Below are 20,661 nucleotides of genomic sequence, written 5' to 3'. Positions count from 1 at the left end.
ATGTCAATTTTGGAAATCCAAGGTTTGAAATTGATTTATGAAAACTTTTAAAACTCAATCTGGATTGAAATTTATAAAACTGGAGTTCTGGACCTCGAAAATGAAATGAAATATGATAAAATGTTATGAAATGTCGAGAAATGATATGAGATGATGAGAAATGACATGAAATGCTATGCAAAATGCAGACCCTGAATGAAGAATTTTGGATTTTACACCCCAATTGACAATTATATCTGTTCAAAAGATGTTAAAATTGATAAAATTTGCAAAATGGTTCAAGAAATGGTTTTTAGACTCTACTGGGCTAGAGTGACACTGGAAATTAGGGTTTGAGCTGAATTGAACCGAAATGAGCTGGCTTGAGCTGGGTTTTAGAGTTTCAGAACTCAAGTGAACTGACCAGACACTGACTCAACTGACCTTTTCGATTAAATTTTTAAGAAATACTGCCATTTTTAGAGAAATGGTACGGAATGGTCACTGGAGTGAAGTGAATTACGAATTTGAGTTGGGTTTGAGCTAGAATAAAGGTCTGTAATACTGACATGAACTAAAATCGAAGCTCGAACACTAGCTCAATTGACTGAACTCAACTCAATTTTAGCTGAAAGAGTTGAAATGGACTAAAATGGGCTCCTGGACACTTAAAAATGGTTTTGAACTGACACTGAAGCACTTGAACTTATGGTGAGCTCAAGTTAGACTTTGGGGAATATGACTGACTGTGAATGACTGACTCAGAGACAATTGGCTTAGATTTGAGTGAGAAATGAGCTCATTTTTGAAGAAATGATCCCAATTTGGCAGGAATGGTCAGAAATGAAAATGATTTGTTCATTGTGAGCTCATATGAGCTTGAAATGACTGATATTCTAACTGTTCTGAACTGACCAATGAGTTTGGTTGACTACGACTGACTGGGGTCCAGGATGACCTAGGGGTAAAATGGTAATTTTCCTAATAAAAGTTGGTAAAATGGTGATTTTCTGAAACTGACTCGGGGTTTGACTCCTACATTGACCTAACAGGGTTGGCACTGCACGAGAAGGGTTGGTTGAGAATGGATGAAGAACATTTGGGGTGTTTACAACTCTGAAACAAAAAAAAGATTTAAATGCTATGATATAAAAAATGATAAACTTCTTATCTCAAGAAATGTTAATTTTGTTGAACATGAAAGTGGATTTGAAAGAAACATGTCACAAGACATAAATTTTGATTATTCTTTCGTGTTTAAACTATTGTCTAATGATGAAAATAGTTATATAGAATCTCCTATTGATGATAGAACAACAGTTGAACCAATAGTATATACTAGAAAAAATCAAAATGCAACCAATGAAAGTGTAAATCAAAGTAACCATGAAGTATTAGAAACTCCTTCAGAACAAACCACCATTCATAGATCTGAACGAACCTCGAGAATTCCAAATAAATTTATGTCTTATGACTCATTCTCTCCTAAACATAGAGCATGTCTTATAGCTATTCACTCAAATTTTGAACCCTCATGTTACAATGAAGCAAAAAATTTACCTGAATGGATAAAAGTTATGCATATAGAATTAAATGCTCTTAAAGAAACTAACACTTGGGAAATTCTAAATTTATCCATTGGAAAGAAAACCATAGGATGTAGATGGGTTTTTAAAGTAAAAACCCAAAGTAATGGATCATTGGAAAAGCATAAAGCCAAACTAGTTGTTAAAGGATATTTTCAAGAATACGGAGTGAATTACGAAGAAACTTTTGCTCTTGTTGCCAGAATGACCATTGTTCGAATGCTTGTAGCTATTTTAGCTATTAAAAATTAGAATATATTTTAAATGAATGTTACAAATATTTTTTTGAATGGAAATCTTAATGAGGAAGTATACATGGATGTTCCACTTAGATTGATAATTCCTTTAGGTAAAGTGCTTAAATTAAAAAAGGCATTGTATGGCCTCAAACAAGCACCTAAAGCTTGGTTTGATACTTTTAACAATATTATTACAAAATATGGTTTTAAACCATGCTATACTGATATAGCTTTATTTATCAAGAATTCTTCTGCAGGTATTATAATTTTAATTTTATATGTTGATGATATGTTAATTACAGGTATTGACAAAGAAGGAATCAAGAAAGTCAAACAGTTTTTGAAAAATCCTTTTGAAATGACAGATCTTGGGTTCCTAACATACTTTCTTGGTATAAAAATATCCTACTCTAACAAAGAGTACATATTATCACAAACCAAGTTTGCTTCAGATATTATTAACAGGTCAGGTCTATCAGATGATAAAGTTGTTGACACCCCAGAGACTGTTGGAATGAAGATATGATTCGATGATGGAGTTCCTTTGGACAATCCAACTCCCTTCAGACAGCTCGTGGGATCTCTTATGTATTTAAGTATTATAAAACCAAACATAGCTCATGCTATACATATAGCAGTCAATTTCAACATACTCCAACATCAACTCATATGAGTGCAGTAATGAGAATTATCAAATACATTAGAAACACAATAAATAAGGGAGTTTTTCTATCCTCTTCTTCCTCCTTAGATCTTATTGCATACTCTGATGCTGATTGGGGAGGGGAACCAAATAATAGGTGCTTAACAAGTGGTTTTTGTGTATTTCTAGGTGAATCTTTGATTTTTATGGAGGTGCAAGAAACAACAAAAGGTATCACTATCATCTACAGAAGCTGAATATAGAACAGTGGCGACTACCACCATGGAGATCGTGTGGCTCAAACAACTAATTTCAGATATGGGAATTCATCTTCAGAATCCAACAAAATTATGTTGTGACAATAAGAGCTCCATATACATTACTCAAAATCATACGTTTCATGAAAGAACTAAGCATATAAAGATGGATTGCCATTTTTTTCGTGAAGAATATTTAAAGAAGACTATTGATCTTCCCTATGTGACATCAGAATATCAACTTGCGGATTTCTTCACCAAGGCACTGTGCTCACTAAGATTCAACTTTTTACTTGACAAACTTTCAGTGGTTTCACCATAAGTTTGAGGGAGACTGTTAGAAAATAATACATATATTCTTATAATTTTTATTTTTATCTTTTATCTTTTGTATTTTTTATTTTATTTATTTATTTTTTGTACTTTTTCTATACACAGTCAGTAGCTGACTGTGTACAATGTACAATAGTCAGCCACTGATTGTTGTATAGTGACTCTGGACATAAAAGAGACGTTGGGGCTGTTTCCCAACAGCTCTAATAAGAGTTGTTGGGAACAACCCAACGTCTCTTTCTTTTAGCTACTCTCTATAAATAAGGATGATTAAACCCATTGTAATACAAAAAATATAGAAGGGGTTTATCCCCTCATATCTATCAATACAGTGTATTTGAAGCACTTTTCTACTTTTGTGGTGTGAAGCATTTGAATGCTAGTTTGTGCTAGCATATGTTTTGAGTGATTGAAGTATCAAGTAATTTGAAAACTTGATTGTTTGTAAGGCTTATTTACAATATAAGCATATTATCCTACACATCATATCATCGCCACAAGAAACATTGCATTTTGTAAATTAAACCTTGAAGCATATGTAAACAAAACATGAGTTCTATGTATGCATACGTGAACATGCATATTTCATAATACGAAGCAACTAAACCTCAACATACGTAACTCCTACGTAGTTTGAGTTATGCACACAGGATTCAAGTCATATATGTATTGTTTCACTACATAAATCAATATGCAAAGCAAGCATTTTATGCAAAATGCGACTCACTCTACTTCTACTTTTTTACTTTAATTTCTTTGGTTCAAGTTCAAGGGCGGGGAAAGAAACCATGGAACTGAAATAACTCACTCGGAACGCCTTTTAAAAGATTACGCGGTACGATTGGATCAAATAAACCCTTATGGAATGAATACTCCGCTACTTGCGAACCCTCAGGTACTGTCTTCTTCAATGTTTGTTCAATTACTCTTTTACCCGCAAATGCAATGTAAGCATTGGGTTCGGCAATAATGATATCTCCCAACATACCAAAACTGGCTGTCACTCCACCAGTTGTGGGGGATGTAAGGATTGATACATAGAATAACTTTTTATTTGATTGATAGTTGTATAAAGCAGAAGATATTTTAGCCATTTGCATCAAGCTCAAACTTCCTTCTTGCATGCGCGCTCCTCCAGAAGCACACACCATAATAACTGGGAGAGATCTATCAGTAGCATACTCGATCAAACGGGTGATTTTCTCGCCTACTACGGATCCCATACTACCCCCCATGAACTTAAAATCCATAACCCCAATTGCTATGGGAATACCATTTAGTTTGCCTATGCCTGTTTGAACAGCCTCAGCTAAACCCGTCTCTATTTGATAAGAATTGATACGATCCCTATAAGGTTCCTCCTCAGAATGAAATTCAATAGGGTCTATAGAGACCATGTTTTCATCCATAGGATCCCAAGTGCCTGGATCAATCAAAAGTTCGATTCTATCTGAACTACTCATTTTCAAGTGGTATCCACATTGTTCACAAATATTCATTTTTGAACTAAAAAATTTCTTATAATTTAATCCATAACAATTTTCACATTGAACCCATAAATGTCCGTATTTTAGATTTCTATCTAAATCACTATGTCTTCCGAAATCACTAACACTAGTTTTTAGATTAGAGCTCCCACGGTCACTACCCCTTTCACTATCGCTACAAATGTAACTATAAATGTAATTGTCGCTGGAATTGTTGCTACCATTCGAAATGCAACTATCCATATTGGTTTCAGAACGAATATAACTGTCAATGCAACTATTAATGTGATTCTTCCAACTATGCCTAGTATCATACACGTACTGATCATAATAGCGATTGTAATCCTTAGACCCACTATTTAGATTCAGATAACTAGAAAATAAACTTTCTAGTTCACCCAGAAAGTAACTATCAGTGTCAATCTCAAAAATCTTATTTTCAATATCGAAATATACGGAATAACTGTCACCATTACTATCCCTAACCCAAAAAGTGTCACCAGAGATGAGACTCCAAATGTCCTTGACACCGTCCAAGCCGAGTAAATAATCAACATTACTATAACTATAACTGCCCCTACCACTCCAACTATGAATGTTTTTCTCATTATCATTTGTAATGGGTATATATATATATATATATATATATATATATATATAGCATTCACATAAATCATGGTTTATTCAAGAGAGCACGGACCGTATCAGTCCATGCATAATGATATTTGCATAATCCTATCATGAACATGATTCTATTGTTCATGCTTTTGTGCATGATTACACAATTATTATTTTAGAATGGTCAAATGTGATTTGACTTGTTGTTCATAAGAATTATGAGTGCATATGAAAATGATGCAATGATCTGAATGTCTTAGATGTATATGTGATGATTTATATGACTTGAATGCATATAGATTATGCTTTAGTATGTCAGTTAAGGTTGAATAGAATATTAAGTGATGAAATGCTTTATGTTCGAATGCTTAAAATAAATGACTAATAAGATGTTCCCTTGTCGATCACTTGACGATTGATTTATAATATATCATGTCCTTACATTTAAATGCTTGATATGTTTTCTTTAAATTTGAGTTTGAGTTTCTTTATCAGACTTTAGCGAGTCTGATCTTGTTTTATGGGGGACTGGTAATGTAGGTAAAGTATGATGAGTAGTTGGAGTGAAGGATTGGTCAAGCTATATCTTCGAGGGTCCACTCTTACCTTGCGATCTTAGTAGACATGATATTTTCATTTTAAGTATTTGATCATGTAGAGATTGAACTATTGTTTTTATATTCTAATTGGAAATGAAATCAAAACTCTTTATATTTTAGTCTTATATTGTACGTGGTTTGAAATGTGTATATCCCATACATTTTAATTTGATTGTTGTCTTTAGTGTAACCCTGCCCAAAGTCTTAACCATTTTTTAAAGTTGTTTCCGCATTATACGATCTGATTTACTTATACTTGTAAAAAAAATTGGTCTCAAAATTTTAATATTTGAACAATAATTAAGGTAAAAAATTTGGGAGAATTACAAATTGTATCAAAGTAGTATGATATGTGATATTTGAAATATTGTTGTTAACCTAGAAATATGCCTAGGATTCATATTTATTGTGTGATTTTTTCTTCGCCAGATGGTTTGGGTATAAAGGGTCAATGACCTGACGAATACTCCCACCTGTTTGAATGATTATATAAATTTTAAGGACGAAATTTCTTTTAAGAATGGTAGAATGTAAAAAATGTATATTTTGGATATTATTAATAAATAAATAATTCATCTTTATTTTCAAGTTATAAATATGTTTTTATCGTTTAAATCTCATTTATTGGTGTTTAAATGTTCAATTACTCATTTTAGCTCATAAGGGTAAAATTAGTATTTTTAAAACTATTTCAGATATTTAACAATCAATTATATTATTTCTGATCAAAATATATTTTTAAGAGTTTTATAAAATATTGGTGTGATATTATTAAATTTTGAAATTTATTAGAGGAATTTAGCAAGTTAAAAATCTTAATTTTTAACCAAGAGGCATTTTTGTCATTTTAATCAAAAGTACTATTTAAAATATTTAATCTATATTTTGCAGTAACCAAATTTAGTGAGATGGAGATGTTGGTATATGCAACATTTTCTGATCAGCAGTTAATATTTATTGGTGGTTCACCCTATCTTTCTGGATTTTTGAGGATTTCAAATTTTTAGAGCTTTTGGCATTTTTGACTACGCACCAAGTGTTTGGTGCATCGTTGCTTGAGCGATCTTTGCAAATTTCAAAACTCGTCGATCTTTTGGGTTTTGATTTGTTTTTCTTCACAGTATTAAAGTAAGTTTCCTTAACTGAACTTGTAGAGAGGATGTTTAAGCACTAATTGCATAAGCATGATGTTGTTGTGCTAAATACTTTACTGAATTGCAAATACAAGTTATCCGCATACACCGTATGTAGTTATGGATATCTAGGGGTGCTATGGTTGCCTATATGTTTAACTGATTTGAGTACAAGATATACTAAAAATGTGATACTTAAACTAAGTATCAAAACATGACATGATGCATATTGATTGTATACATGTTTGTGCCCACATTGGTGGCTATCGACCTTGAGAGTGGTCAATTGTATTGATGCATGTATCACAATAGTTTTCATTGGATATGGTACTGATGCAGAGCAAGTTGTACTAGAGCAGGTTGAACCGCGTGACCCTGACACGGCCAGGTAACCCGACCCATCACAAGGAATAGACGATCGGATCCAGCAGCAGGATCCGACCACAGGTGAGGGGACCCGATGCAAGGATGTAATACGCACCTATTCCAAAAGAGGGAAGATCCGGTTCCAAATTAAAACGGTCTCGGGTCTGGATCCGGATCCAATATCCGGATCCGGTGATCAGCTTTAAAAAACTTGCCTAGGGTTGTGTGAGGCAGTTTTGGTTTTGAAGAATAGCCGCAGTTTCTTTTCTGCAACATTCCTTTTCTTTTTCCAGTCATTTTCTTTGTTTCCCTGTTACTGTCAGTATTTGTTTTTACCTTTCATTTTATTAAGTACGTTGTTCATTGTTATTGAGATTGAAATAAAAGGAATCCAGCCTCTCTGTCGTGGTTGGGCATTGTTACTTCAGCATGTTCAGTGCACAATCGTGTGGGTATTACCTTTCACAGCCACCATCTACAAACATGAGGGTTGAAGACTGCATCGCATGGTTGTGCCTTCACTACCTCCGGCAAAATGCGTGAAGGCTGCATCAAATAGTATCAGAGCTACAACATCCTCCTTCGGCAGCAGCATGACTCAAGAGGCGAGGGACGATCTGCCACGCGGCAAGGAACGGAAGGAGATCGGTACCGACAATCCCATGATGTGTATGATGGAAATAATGACGAAAATGCAAGAAAACACGTTGTGCATGAATAAAGAAGTAGCCGGAATCTCAAAAAGGTTGGATGGAATGGACAATCGGCTCGTTGTCGTCGAATCGTCAGCGGGGTCGCCTCCGATGCCAACCCAACAAATGGGTACCACTGTGGGCGACAATGTAGTCGGCATCGTCACAACTGCTGCGATTGGCCCAACCCGAGTTGACCACCATGCTGTCGTGTTGTCTGAGGGCGTTGAAGAAGATCTGCGCAAAGCTACCAATCGGGAGATGCCCCAGCAAGGTACGCTGCTGCCGAACCCTTGCGCGACCACAACACAATCGACCCCGAGTTCTATTGGAACTTTCCCCGTCATTGGCCTGACTACGCAGCCCACTGAACATAGGTTGCAGGCCCGTCACGGCTTGCGTGGCCCGAACATAATGTCGGATCAGCCAGCAGCAGCCTGGGCCGTGATGGGTCTGTCGACCCTCCCAGCGCCTGCGCGTGGGGACACGGTCACAGTCCATTCTCGGGCCAAGGGGATTGATCCCCTGCAGAGCAATCCGGACCCCTTAGGGTCTGGTCAAGAACCTTTATTAAATGGGTCCAAACCCAGTTACCGAGGACCACCCTTTGGGTTTTCGAGAACAGGTCTGGGTCCAACAGCCCCATACCCAACCTACCTAGTTGGCTTCGGTTCGCAGTTCACTACGAATCTGGCCCAACCCATTATCTTTGAACCCCAAAATGGATCCTATCGCGACCCAAACTTGTATCAGACTCAGACGGAGCTCCAGTTTGATTTTGAGCCGGGTCAAAACCAGACCCATCATCATGTGGATCGTGGATCAAGTTCAAACCAAGCCTTTTACCCCCACAACTCGATCCATGATCCAACCTATCCGAATCTGGGTCTGACGAATAGTCTAGGATTAGGCTCGACTCATATCCAGTCGGGTGAATCATCTCAGTCCTATCCCAACCCAACCCGATACCCGAACTCCAACCAACCCATTAACCCCTTATTGATCCAAAACCCGATACCTCACCCGATCCGACAACACTGTCATAACCTAAACCCGTATTACCCTGTTTTTACCCATTTAGAACCCGAGAACCACCAGACCCACCCACCTTACCCTGGACCTTCTGTCATCCCAGTGCCTCAACGTCGGCCATAGATGGCTCCCGTCCATGGGCAAGCCAGACCAAGGCAGAATCAACAAGGAGCGGCGCTTTCGTCAACACCAGCATCTAGGCGAGCAGTACCGCACAGAGGGCGATGAAGCAGTATGGGACGCCAACGCTTTCTGGAACGAGTATACAGCAGGAATGGTGGAGCCTCGACAACAAAGAGCACCAGAGCACCCCTCCACTTACGGAGTGAAGTTGGATCTTCCGGAGTTTGCGGGGCGATTTGACGCGGAGCAGTTCTTTGATTGGTCTTATGACGTGCAGTTCTTCTTCAATTACCACATTGTCGCTGAACACCATCGTGTCTCTCTAGCATCTACTCGGTTGAGAGGCCTAGCACATACATGGTGGGTAGAGCTGCAGTGGTCGAGAGAGCGGCAAGGACTAGAGCATGTACAGTCGTGGGAAGAGATGCAGAGATTAATGCAGTCAAAATTTGTGCCTTCAGATCACGCTGAGAGGGCCTAGAAAGAGTACCTGACCCTGCGTCAAGGCACCTGAACTGTGGCGGAATACACTATTGAGTTTTATCGTCTTTCCCTATGTGTGCAGGTTGCGGAAACTGCCCGCCAGTAGGTCACGAGGTACATTTTTGGTCTCTGTCCTGCTATTTCTGATGATTTTAGTTGTATCACAGTTGAGACATTGGATCAAGCAAGCGGTTATGCCATGAATGTCGAGGAAAAGTTGAAAAGGAGGCAGGAATATAGGACCTCCCGTAGTGAACGTCTAGTCGACCTAAGTCAAGTTTCCCAACCAAAGGAGCAAGCTCCTCTAGTGACTCAAAGCCTAGAGCAGACTTTGGCAAACCTGACCAATCAAGACCAACCTTCCATACTCGGTCCAAAGACAAACCTAGTGATTCGACCATTCGTTGTTTTAGGTGTCAGGAGTTAGGACATATCGCATCTAAGTGTCCCACTGTGAGCAAGAACGCCCATCTTGTTGAAGGTATTGTGGAGTCAGCATCTGAGATTGAGAGTGAGTCATTGGTTGATGACGGGGATGAGAGGGAAGTCATAGAGTTCGACGGTAACATCAAAAATTTGTTGTTCATCCATCACGTGTTAACCGCACCCCGAGAATCGGCCCCATCAAAATGGTTGAGGAATAACATTTTTAGGACCCGGTGCAACTGTGAGGGTCACGCGTGTGATGTTATCATTGATACCGGGACATGCGAGAACATGGTGTCTGAGAGCGTCGTGTCTACCTTGAAACTCAACACTGAGAAATTGTCCCAACCCTATAAGATAGCTTGGTTCAAGAAGGGGAATGAGGTCCCCATCACCCAGCGGTGTTTAGTCCGGTTTTCCATGGGGGAACACTACCATGATGAGGTGTGGTGTGATGTAGCCCCTATGCACGCGTGCCACATCCTTTTGGAACGTCCTTGACAGTTTGATCGCAAGACAACTCACGATGGCCGCAAGAACACCTACTCTTTTATCTTTAATGACCATAAGATAGTCCTTCTCCCTATCAAGGAGACTGATTTTCCCACTGTGGATAAACCTGAGCGAGCCATCAGGCTCACGGGCCTCTCTTACCGATCTTTCTTGAACCATTGTCAAGAAGATGGCTATTGTTATGCCCTGGTGGCTAAACCGTTGATGAGTATATCTTTGTTCGTTCTCGCGGACGTTGCCCCTCTTATTAAGGAGTTTCGCGACATTATGCCAGATGACCTGCCTAATGGGTTGCCTTCGATGAGAGTGGTCCAGCACGCCATTGATTTTGTGCCGGGATCGAGTCTTCCCAACCTCCCCGCATATCGCATGAACCCCTCTGAGCATGCCGAGTTGCTGAGGCAGGTTCAAGAGTTACTGCAAAAGGGTTTTATTCGTGAGAGTGTGAGCCCTTGCGCAATACCCGCCCTACTCACCCCTAAGAAAGATGGGTCCATGTGCATGTGTGTTGACAGTCGTGCGATCAATCGCATCACGGTCAAATATCATTTTCCCATCCCTCGCTTGGACGATATGTTTGATATGTTGTTTGGTGCCTCCATTTTCTCCAAAATAGATTTAAAAAGTGGGTATCACTAGATTCGTATCTGGGAGGGGGATAAGTGGAAGACGGCATTCAAGACACGTGATGGGTTGTATGAGTGGTTAGTCATGCCCTTTGGGTTATCTAATGCCCCAAGTACTTTCATGAATATGATGACCCAAGTGTTGCGTCCGTGTATAGGAAAGTTTGTTGTTGTCTATTTTGATGATATTTTGATTTATAGTTCATCTTTGTCAGATCATTTGAGCCACCTGCATCAGGTCTTAGAAATTTTAAGGAGAGAAAAATTGTATGTCAATGCAAAAAAGCGTGAGTTCATGACGTCAAGTGTCGTGTTCCTAGGTTTTATAGTGTCTTCCGATGGAGTTAAAGCAGATCCTGCGAAAGTCCATGCGATCGTAGATCGGCCTACCCCAACGACTATCAGAGAGGTCCGTAGTTTCCATGGGTTAGCCACTTTCTACCGTCGTTTTGTGCAAAATTTCAGTACCCTCATGGCCCCTATCACAGAATGCCTAAAAGGTACTAGTTTCCATTGGACGCCTGCCACGGGAAAAGCCTTTACGATCAACAAAGAGAGAATGATCAGTGCCCTTGTCTTGGCTCTCCCTGATTTCAATGCAGTCTTTGAGGTCGAGTGCGATGCCTCTAAAGTGGGAATTGGCGTTGTCTTGAGTCAGAACCGCCGACCTGTGTTCTTCTTTAGAGAGAAACTGACTCAAGCCAGGTGCCAGTATTCCACTTATGATGTTGAGTTTTATGTCGTCGTACAAGCCCTTCGTTATTGGAGGCATTATCTCATTTATAAGAAGTTTATCTTGTACAAGGATCATGAGGCATTGAAATACCAGAACAGTCAAAAGAAGCTTAGTGCTTGTCATGCCAAGTGGGTCAGCTTCTTACAAGAGTACACATTCACGATTCGTCATCAGTCGGGTACTCTGAACAAGGTGGCTGACGCTCTTAGTAGGAAAAATAGTCTTCTGATGACTATGTCAGTGCAGGTCATTGGGTTCGAGGAGTGCAAGGAGTTATACCCGATGGATCCTGATTTTCAGCAAGTTTGGGAAGGGTACCTCTCCTTAGATCGCACAACATACCACCGTTTTAGTATTCATAATGGTTACCTCTTTCGTGGGAACAAGTTATGTGTGCCTGATTTCTCTCTTAGACTTTAGTTGATTTTCGAATTACATGAAGGAGGGTTAGCTGGGCATTTTGGACATGATAAGACATTCACTCTGTTAGATGAACGATACTTTTGGCCCAAAATGCGCAAAGATGTTGTCAAGTTCATTCAAGGTTGTCATGTGTGTCAAGTGTCTAAGGGTCGTCGTCAGATTAGTGGGTTGTATACCCCGTTACCCATCACTGAGCGACCATGGGAACACGTGTCCATGGATTTTATCATGGGTCTTCCCAGAACCCCATGTCGTTTTGATTCAATTTTAGTCGTTATTGACCAATTCTCCAAAATGACTATTTTTGTTCCGTGTAAGCGAACCATCGACGCTTCATTAGTAGCTTCCTATTACTTCAAGGACGTCGCCCACTTCCATGGTTTTCCCCACACGATTACCTCCGATCGTGACACGCGTTTTATGAGCCATTTTTGGAAATCCTTGTGGACCTTATTGAAGACCAAGCTTCAGTTCAGTAGTGCATACCACCCACAAACCGATGGCCAAACCAAAGTTGTTAACCGCACCTTAGGAAACTTGTTACAGAGTTTAGTAGGGGAAAATGTCAAAACCTGGGACTTGGTCTTGCCTCAAGCCGAGTTTGCATATAACAGCTCCATCAACAGATCCACGGGCAAATCTCCTTTTCAAGTTGTTTATGGTTGGTCGCCCACTCATGTCGTAGATCTAGCTCCAGTATCCAGTCTCCCCGACCCAGTCCCCGACGCCTTTGATGTCGTTGAATACATGCGTGATATACATAGGCAAGTCTGAGCCAAAGTCGTTGAGAGTTACAAAGCGTACAAAGCTTTCGCTGACCAAGGTCATCGCGACATCCAGTTTCAAGTTGGTCAGTTAGTTTGGGTTTATCTATGTCCAGAGTGTTTCCCAGTTGGTACTTATAGTAAACTGAGCCCTAAGAAATATGGCCCCTTCAAGCTCCTCCGGCGTTTGGGTCAGAATGCCTACCTCCTTGAACTGCCCGACGCTTGGAACATTTCTCTGATTTTCAATGTGTCTGATCTATATGCTTACTGTGGGGACAACAAGTCGTCAGAGTCGACTTCTTCTCAACCAGGGGAGAATGATGCAGAGCAGGCTGTACCAGAGCAGGTTGAACCGCGTAACTCTGGCACAGCCAGGGAACCCAACCCATCACAAGGAAGAGCCGATCGGATCCAGCAGCAGGATCCGATCACAGGTGAGGGGACCCGATGCAAGGATGTAATACACACTTATTCCAAAAGAGGGAAGACCCGGTTCCAAATTAAAACGGTCTCGCATCCGGATCCGAACCCAAGACCTGGATCCAACGATCAGCTTTAAAAACCCTGTCTAGGGTTGCGTGAGGCAGTTTTGGTTTTGAAGAATAGCCGCAGTTTCTTTTCAGCAGCATTCCTTTTCTTTTTCCAATCATTTTCTTTGTTTCCCTGTTACTGTTAGTATTTGTCTTTACCTTTCATTTTATTAAGTACGTTGTTCATTGTTATTGAGATTGAAATAAAAGGAATCCAGCCTCTCCGTCGTGGTTGGGCATTGTTACTTCAGCCTGTTCAGTGCACAATCGTGTGGGTATTACCTTTCACAGCCACCATCTGCAAACGTGAGGGCTGAAGACTGCATCACGTGGTTGTGCCTTCACTACCTCTGGCAAAACGCGTGAAGGCTGCATCAGGTACCCATTGAGAAACTGTTCCCAAAGGATTCTCTTTGAGGGTGTGCATGACTAGATTAAGTAATCTGGTTAGAGCGGTAAGTCACAGTGAAGAAGTGTATTGTCCAAGAGTAGGTAGCCTGCGAAGACTGTATATTCTTGTGAGTAAATGCATTATCCAAGATCAGTCTGACCATCCGTCTAGGGCAATAACTCTTTGTTAGGTTGTACATTTCTCAAACCAGGCGATCTAGCGTGGATCTTGTGAATATTTATATGATCAAATAAAATATTATGATGAATTGTGATGATCTTCTGAGTTGATTGAGATAGTCAATTATGAATCTATAGATTTGAATTTTCTGCTATAACATGATTATATACTAAACTCAGATGTGAGAATCAGATTCTTATTGATTTTAGATCTTGATATAAAGTTATGATTATGTCACTTATGTTAGCGTTTAGGTGAATGACACATCACGCCCACAAATGACTAGTTTTGACTTATTAGGTGAATGATACATCACGCCTACATAGTTTCATTGCAAATTGTTGCATTATGATTGTCTGAGTGAATATATTAACCCCATGTATCATGATTGATTTGTATAATGAATATCTAACTAAATTACTTAAAAGGTATGTGAGTGTGTTTCACGTTGGAATGGTCAAATGTGATTTGACTTATTGTTTATAAGAATTATGAATGCATATAAAAATGATGCAATGATCTGAATGTCTTAGATGCATATAGATTATGCTTTAGTATGTCAGTTAAAGTTGAATAGAATATTAAGTGATGAAATACTTTTAGTTCGAATGCTTGAAATGAATGACTCATAGGATGTTGTTTTCTTGTTTATCACTTGACGATTGATAAATAATATATCATGTCTTTATCTTTAAATGCTTGATATGTTTTCTTTAAGTTTAACCCCGTTTTATGAGAGACAAATAATTCAGGTAAAGTATGATGAGTAGTTGGAGCAAATGATTGGTCGAGCTGCATCATCGAGAGTCCACTCTTACCTTGCGATCTTGGTAGACATGATCTTTTCGTTTTATGTATTTGATCATGTACTGACTGAACTGTTGTTTTTATACTCTGATTTGAAATAAAATTAAAATTCTTCATATTTTAGTTTTATATTGTACATGGTTTGAAATGTGTATATCCCGTACATTTTGATTTGATTGTTATCTTTAGTTAACCCCGCCCAAAGTCTTAACTGTTTTTTAAAATAGTTTTCGCATTATAAGATCTGATTTATTTATACTTATCAAAAAAAAATTGGTCTCAAAATTTCAATATTTGAACAATAATTAAGGTTAAAATTTTGAAGGCGCACTCTCCTACTCCTTGAATCATCATAATATGTGGGAAAGGTTCATGGTTCAGCTAGGGCGTTTGATAGTGCGGAGATGATTGTTTTTTGAGATTTTTTGGATGAATTGTAGTGACACTCTCGAAGACGAAGAAGGGAAGGGCGCACAAGGAATCAATCGTCAGGGAGGCCGCAGAGAGCTACACCTCCCTCTACGTCTTCACCTTCGAGAACATGAGGAACCTCAAGTTCAAGGAGTTCAGAAAATCAAGATAATATGTGCACAACATGGGATTGGATTTTTACGTTGCTATTTTAAATACGTGAATGGTGATGGTTGCTCAATTATTGATAGCTAAAAGCATGTTGGATTGGTAGAGCCATCCTATGTTGGCTAAAACCAAGATGTCATGGGTTTGAAAACTTCCCCTGGAGGTTATCCCACCTTTCAAGCAAAGAAATATCTTATTAATTTAAGTTTTAACTTTTGTTTTTTACTTATGGAGCTGGAAATTGTCTTGTTTCTTAATTTTATGTGTCAGCAACTTGCATCAGCTTTGAAATCTGTGTTAACTGATACTCTTTTACATGCAGATATCTTGTTGAGCAGTTACAGAAAATTCAAATTCTGATTGAGGTTAACAGGGTAATAGTTTGTGGAATCGTATTTTATGACAGTGTTGAACTTGCCATTTGTAATCAACATTGAACTTGCCATTTTTTATTTTCTTTATGTTCAATTGCTTCAGACACTCAGTATAATGATTTAAAATCTAAGAAGTGAACATGTTATTTGTAAGTCAAGAAGCTATGGAACAGGACATGGAGTTTGTTGTTCTGGCTGCATATATATGATGATTTCTATATTCTATCCTGTAACATGCAGATTATATTTTCAGTAACGAGCACATAAATTCTCTGATTATGTACCCCTTTGACTTCCGTAATGAAGAGCTTCTTTCATATTACATTTCCCTTTTTAAGGTTTGTGAAGCACAATGGTCGCTTCTAAATCAAATCTTGCATTTTAACATAGTTGTAGCTTTATCTATGCTTGTTAATTTCATTCTTGGATCTGCTTTTCGACTTCGTTGTTACCAATCTCTCATTAACTTTATAATTTTTCATAGGACCAAAAATGGAAAACTGTACAAGAACACTATCTCATTGCTTGTGAAGACAAACAATGTAAGTTCAAGGTGTACAAGATATCCTAGACATTGGACTAAATATGTGCTTCTATTAAACCTGTAAGGCAGGTTATGTCTTTATCCACTTACTAATAAAAAACATTTAATGGAAACCAACTTTTATTAATGGATAATATATATATTATTACATTAATGATTAGGAAATAACAACTTGCTCAAATTTTGAACTAGAAAATGTGTATTCTGCATTCAAGATGTTCTCCACTCTGTAATTTTGGTTTAAGTTCCCCTTCATATTACCAAAAGTATATGGAATTTATTACTAACTTTAAAAGATACACCCTTCTTAAGATACGACCCTCATTAGTCAGTAATACACTCAGTAATATGTATAAGATTGACCAAAATTCGGATTTGAGTAGAGACTTGATATATTTTTTATTGAAAGTTTTCTGTAGTTATAGGATTTTGGATACTTCTTGTCTATTGGGTTTACTGTTTTTTTTTTGTCTTTTCTGGTATCTCTGTTCAATATTTCTTTTGTATTGTTATTATTTACCATGATCAGGGTTTGGTTTATTTTGATGGCTAACTCTTCTGGCAATAGAGGCCATTTAGACAGACAGATGACAACATGATACATCCAACATATTACACAGCAAATTTTTTCCATGTTTAGTAGTCATCAGCATTGCCTTGTTCACAGTTTTGAATATTACCTTCTGAATTTGATCAGGATGAAGTTTCTTTTCCACTGTACACAGGCGATGAAAAATGCTTGGTTGGCTGGACTCATCGTAAGTTCAACATCTTAATAAACCAGACCACTAGACCTAGTGGGGCCTTGGCTGTTAGAAGGGGCAGTCAAGGTTCGGTTCCCATGGGTGTTGCCCCTTTGCACAAGCCAATGTTTAGCATAGGCCCCGGGGGGAGAGGTCCTAGCCTCAAAGTTTTACGCTGTCGACAAGATGACTGTAGGTATGGAAAGCTGAGCCCGCGCAACCAGGTCTTCACGCCCGGTGTGGTTTCTTTGGTTTATAAAAAAGAATAAGATAAGTTAATGATGATGATACATCATGACTGCAAATATTTGTATGCATGTTTTGGCCATCTCACCTCCAATGGCCATTATTGATCCAAAAAGAGAAGAAAAGCCAAGCAGTTTACAAGAAAAAATTGACTTTGACTCACCCATACTAAACATTGCCATTCCTCCACCAGCTCTAGCCAATATTGTCACACAGCCTTCCATCAAGCTCAGCATACCAAAGTGCCACCTGTCAATTTTTTTAGGCACCAATATATTTTCAGTAGATCAATCAATAGGAAAGGTGAAACTATGGCCCTCTCAAAGAAATACTAACGGAACCATATTTGTTCCCTTACTCCCATGATTTAGATCCTTTGAACCAATTGATTTGGCCCACAGGATCCACTTAATATGGTATCTTTCACATTTTAGTTAGCATCACTTTTGCATCCTCCCCAAACTTTTCTTTTCCAAAAGAGATACCAACATGATTTACAGCTCAGATCACACTCATCATTACATAAAAAACAACATATATATCAGTCTGTCTTTGGGTCATATATAATAATTCAAGATCATCCTAATTTGAATATATATATATATATATATATGAAAATATATTTGTTACAGTCTACTGTAAATACAATCTACCTAGCAAAGTGGCGGAACCTTTTTTGGTTTTTTCCTCACATCTAACACTATAGATGTGATCTACATGTTTTATTTAATAGGAATCGGCTTTTGGATTGTTGGGTATATATGTAGGTGCAAGTTGTATTGACTCAATCTAACCACATAGATGTGTTCAACATGGTTTGTTTGCTAAGGATCAAGTCTTGGATCATGCTTTTTTTTACGTAAAAATGTGATAGTTTGAATTATGAATTTTTGACACATTATTGGCTGTTGATTTTTGGACTCCTTTAAAAACCTAGTTACTTGTCATAATCACATTATTCAAAACAAGTTTCCTACTAAACAAACTATGTAGATCACATCTATAACATTTGATTCACAAAAAATTAAATTTTTTTGAAGAAAATAGTGATTTCTACTTATTAGTTTCTTACCTAGCCGATATATATATATATATATATATATATATATATATATATATATATATATATATATATATATATATATATATATATATATATATATATATATATATATATACACACACACACACACACACAAGCCCATGCAACACCAATGACACCAGCATAAGAATTAGGGTTAGTAGCAACCTTCAGCCACACCGCCTTCATTGTTCTGCTCATCGAGGGGTTCTCAGTGTTCATACTCTCATTCTCTTGTGTTTCCTTTGTCATGTCAATTGACATCACATGGGAGTCCAAGTTAGAATATGTGACTGAGATAGAACTTTTTCTTGCTTCCCTGACCTCCAACACAAACATTATCACTGTGAGCCAAACCATGGCTTGCAGCAAATAAGCCTGCACTGCCAGGTCCTGTCCCACCTTTCCATACATAGCACTCAACAAAGGCACACCCACAACCAGAGAATTGGGAAGTGTAGAAAGAAATTTTTTGTGATAGACCAAGAATAGCTCCCCTTACTGTTGCATTTAGCCCATAGAGCAAAGATCACTATTATGATGGCCTTCATGATGGTGTCAGTGGCGAGGAATCGATAGTTCATTGTAAAAGGATTGATAAGTGCCGCAAAGTTGAAGGCGAAGAATGGGAGGATGAAAACAGCTACAAGCTTGTTGATGCCATTGCACTGCTCAAGGCTGAAGATCTTCCACCATCTCACAGAGGCATAGCCTAGCAACACTGGAACATATAAGGGGTAGGTGGAAGACACTACATGGTAATCATCCTTAGAACCTATAATTTTCCTTTCCCTCATATAGTAATTTTTGTTACTCTAAATGTTCCCTTGTTGTGTCCAATTATATAAAATGGCCCTAAGGAGTGCTAGTTGGTGGGGAGGGTGGTGTGTGTTCTCTCCAAAACACAAATTCACGTGTTCCTGTGTGTACGAAGGAATATCTTGGGACCCACGATAATTCATATGCCAATGTTGCCCACGATGACTTTATAATAAAATAACATATAAAAAAGGTAGATATGCTTTTGACGGAAATGTCCTCCTGTAAGATAGATATGCGTTGGATGAAAATGTTCTCCCACTCCCTGTAAATAGATTTGCATGTTTCGCCTTTGTTTCTAGCTTGTGTTACAACACATGGTCGCCTTCTCGTTCCTGCCTGATGAGTTGTAGAGCCTGATTCATAGTTTTTTTTCTTACAGAAAGGGGGTCTGAGGGTTCCCCCCAGCGCAGATCCCGTTGCGCGGTCAGCGGGCGGGGGTCTAGGGAGGGGGGGGGGGGTGTCATGGGGAGCAGCGCCCCCCCCCCCCCCCTCCGAAAGAAAATTTGTGTTGGGCTTATGTTTGAGACTCGGTTTCTTATGGATCAGACCCAACTTGTTTAGATTTAGGGTTGTTGCCCTTGCCTTGTATAAATTTTTTCTTTTCTTTCTCTCTTCTAACTGTTGAAAAGAGCAATAAGATTTCACTCTGAGCGACCGTGTTTTTTTTTATTCTCTCTCTGTTGAAAAAAGTGATTTACAGTAGAAATCAAATCAACGAGTAGCGATTTACAGTAGAAATTAAATCAGAGAGTAGCGATTTATAGTAGAAATCAAATCAGAGAGTAGCGATTTATAGTAGAAATTAAACCAGAGAGTAATGATTTACAATAGAAATCAGATCAGAGAGTTGCGATTTACAGTAGAAATCAGATCAAAGAGTAGCAATTTATAATATAAATCAGATCAGAGAGTAGCAATTTATAGTATAAATCAGATCAGAAAGTAACAATTTACAGAAAAAATCAGATCAGAGTGAAGCAATTTACAGTAGAAATTAGATCAGAGAGTAGCGATTTATAATAGAAATTGGATAAAAGAGTAGCGATTTACAGTGGAAATCAGATCGTCATTCGATTTGCAACATCCTTCAACAAATCGTTGTTCGATTTGTAGTGTTCTTCAGCAAATCATCATTCGACTATTGTGATTTACAATTGTCTTCAGTAAATTGCTATTGCAATTTACAGTGTCTTCGGTAAATCGCTATTGTGATTTACAATGTCTTCGGCAAATCGATATTGTGATTTATGGTGTTATTCAGCAAATCGCTATTCAAATTAAGGCCAACTTATCAGAGACGTAT

At 38.4% G+C, this 20,661-nt stretch overlaps 1 protein-coding gene across 1 annotated transcript; it reads right to left on the bottom strand.

Annotated features, from left to right (window-relative positions):
* Positions 1–17,650: 17,650 nt before the first annotated feature.
* Positions 17,651–19,333, bottom strand: LOC149840587 (auxin efflux carrier component 5-like). Its single transcript, XM_090005095.1, has 4 exons — positions 19,039–19,333; positions 18,874–18,938; positions 18,651–18,779; positions 17,651–17,704 (listed from the first exon to the last, which is right to left on the bottom strand). The coding sequence occupies exons 1-4, from the start codon at positions 19,331–19,333 to the stop codon at positions 17,651–17,653; spliced, it is 543 nt and encodes a 180-aa protein (XP_089861221.1).
* Positions 19,334–20,661: the final 1,328 nt, after the last annotated feature.

Source organism: Nuphar pumila, chromosome 4 (genome assembly GCF_984573655.1).
Source record: "Nuphar pumila chromosome 4, dmNupPumi1.hap1.1, whole genome shotgun sequence".
Lineage (NCBI taxonomy): Eukaryota > Viridiplantae > Streptophyta > Magnoliopsida > Nymphaeales > Nymphaeaceae > Nuphar > Nuphar pumila.
Note: the sequence above shows the minus strand (reverse complement) of the source record. Positions and strands in the feature narration are given on the sequence as shown.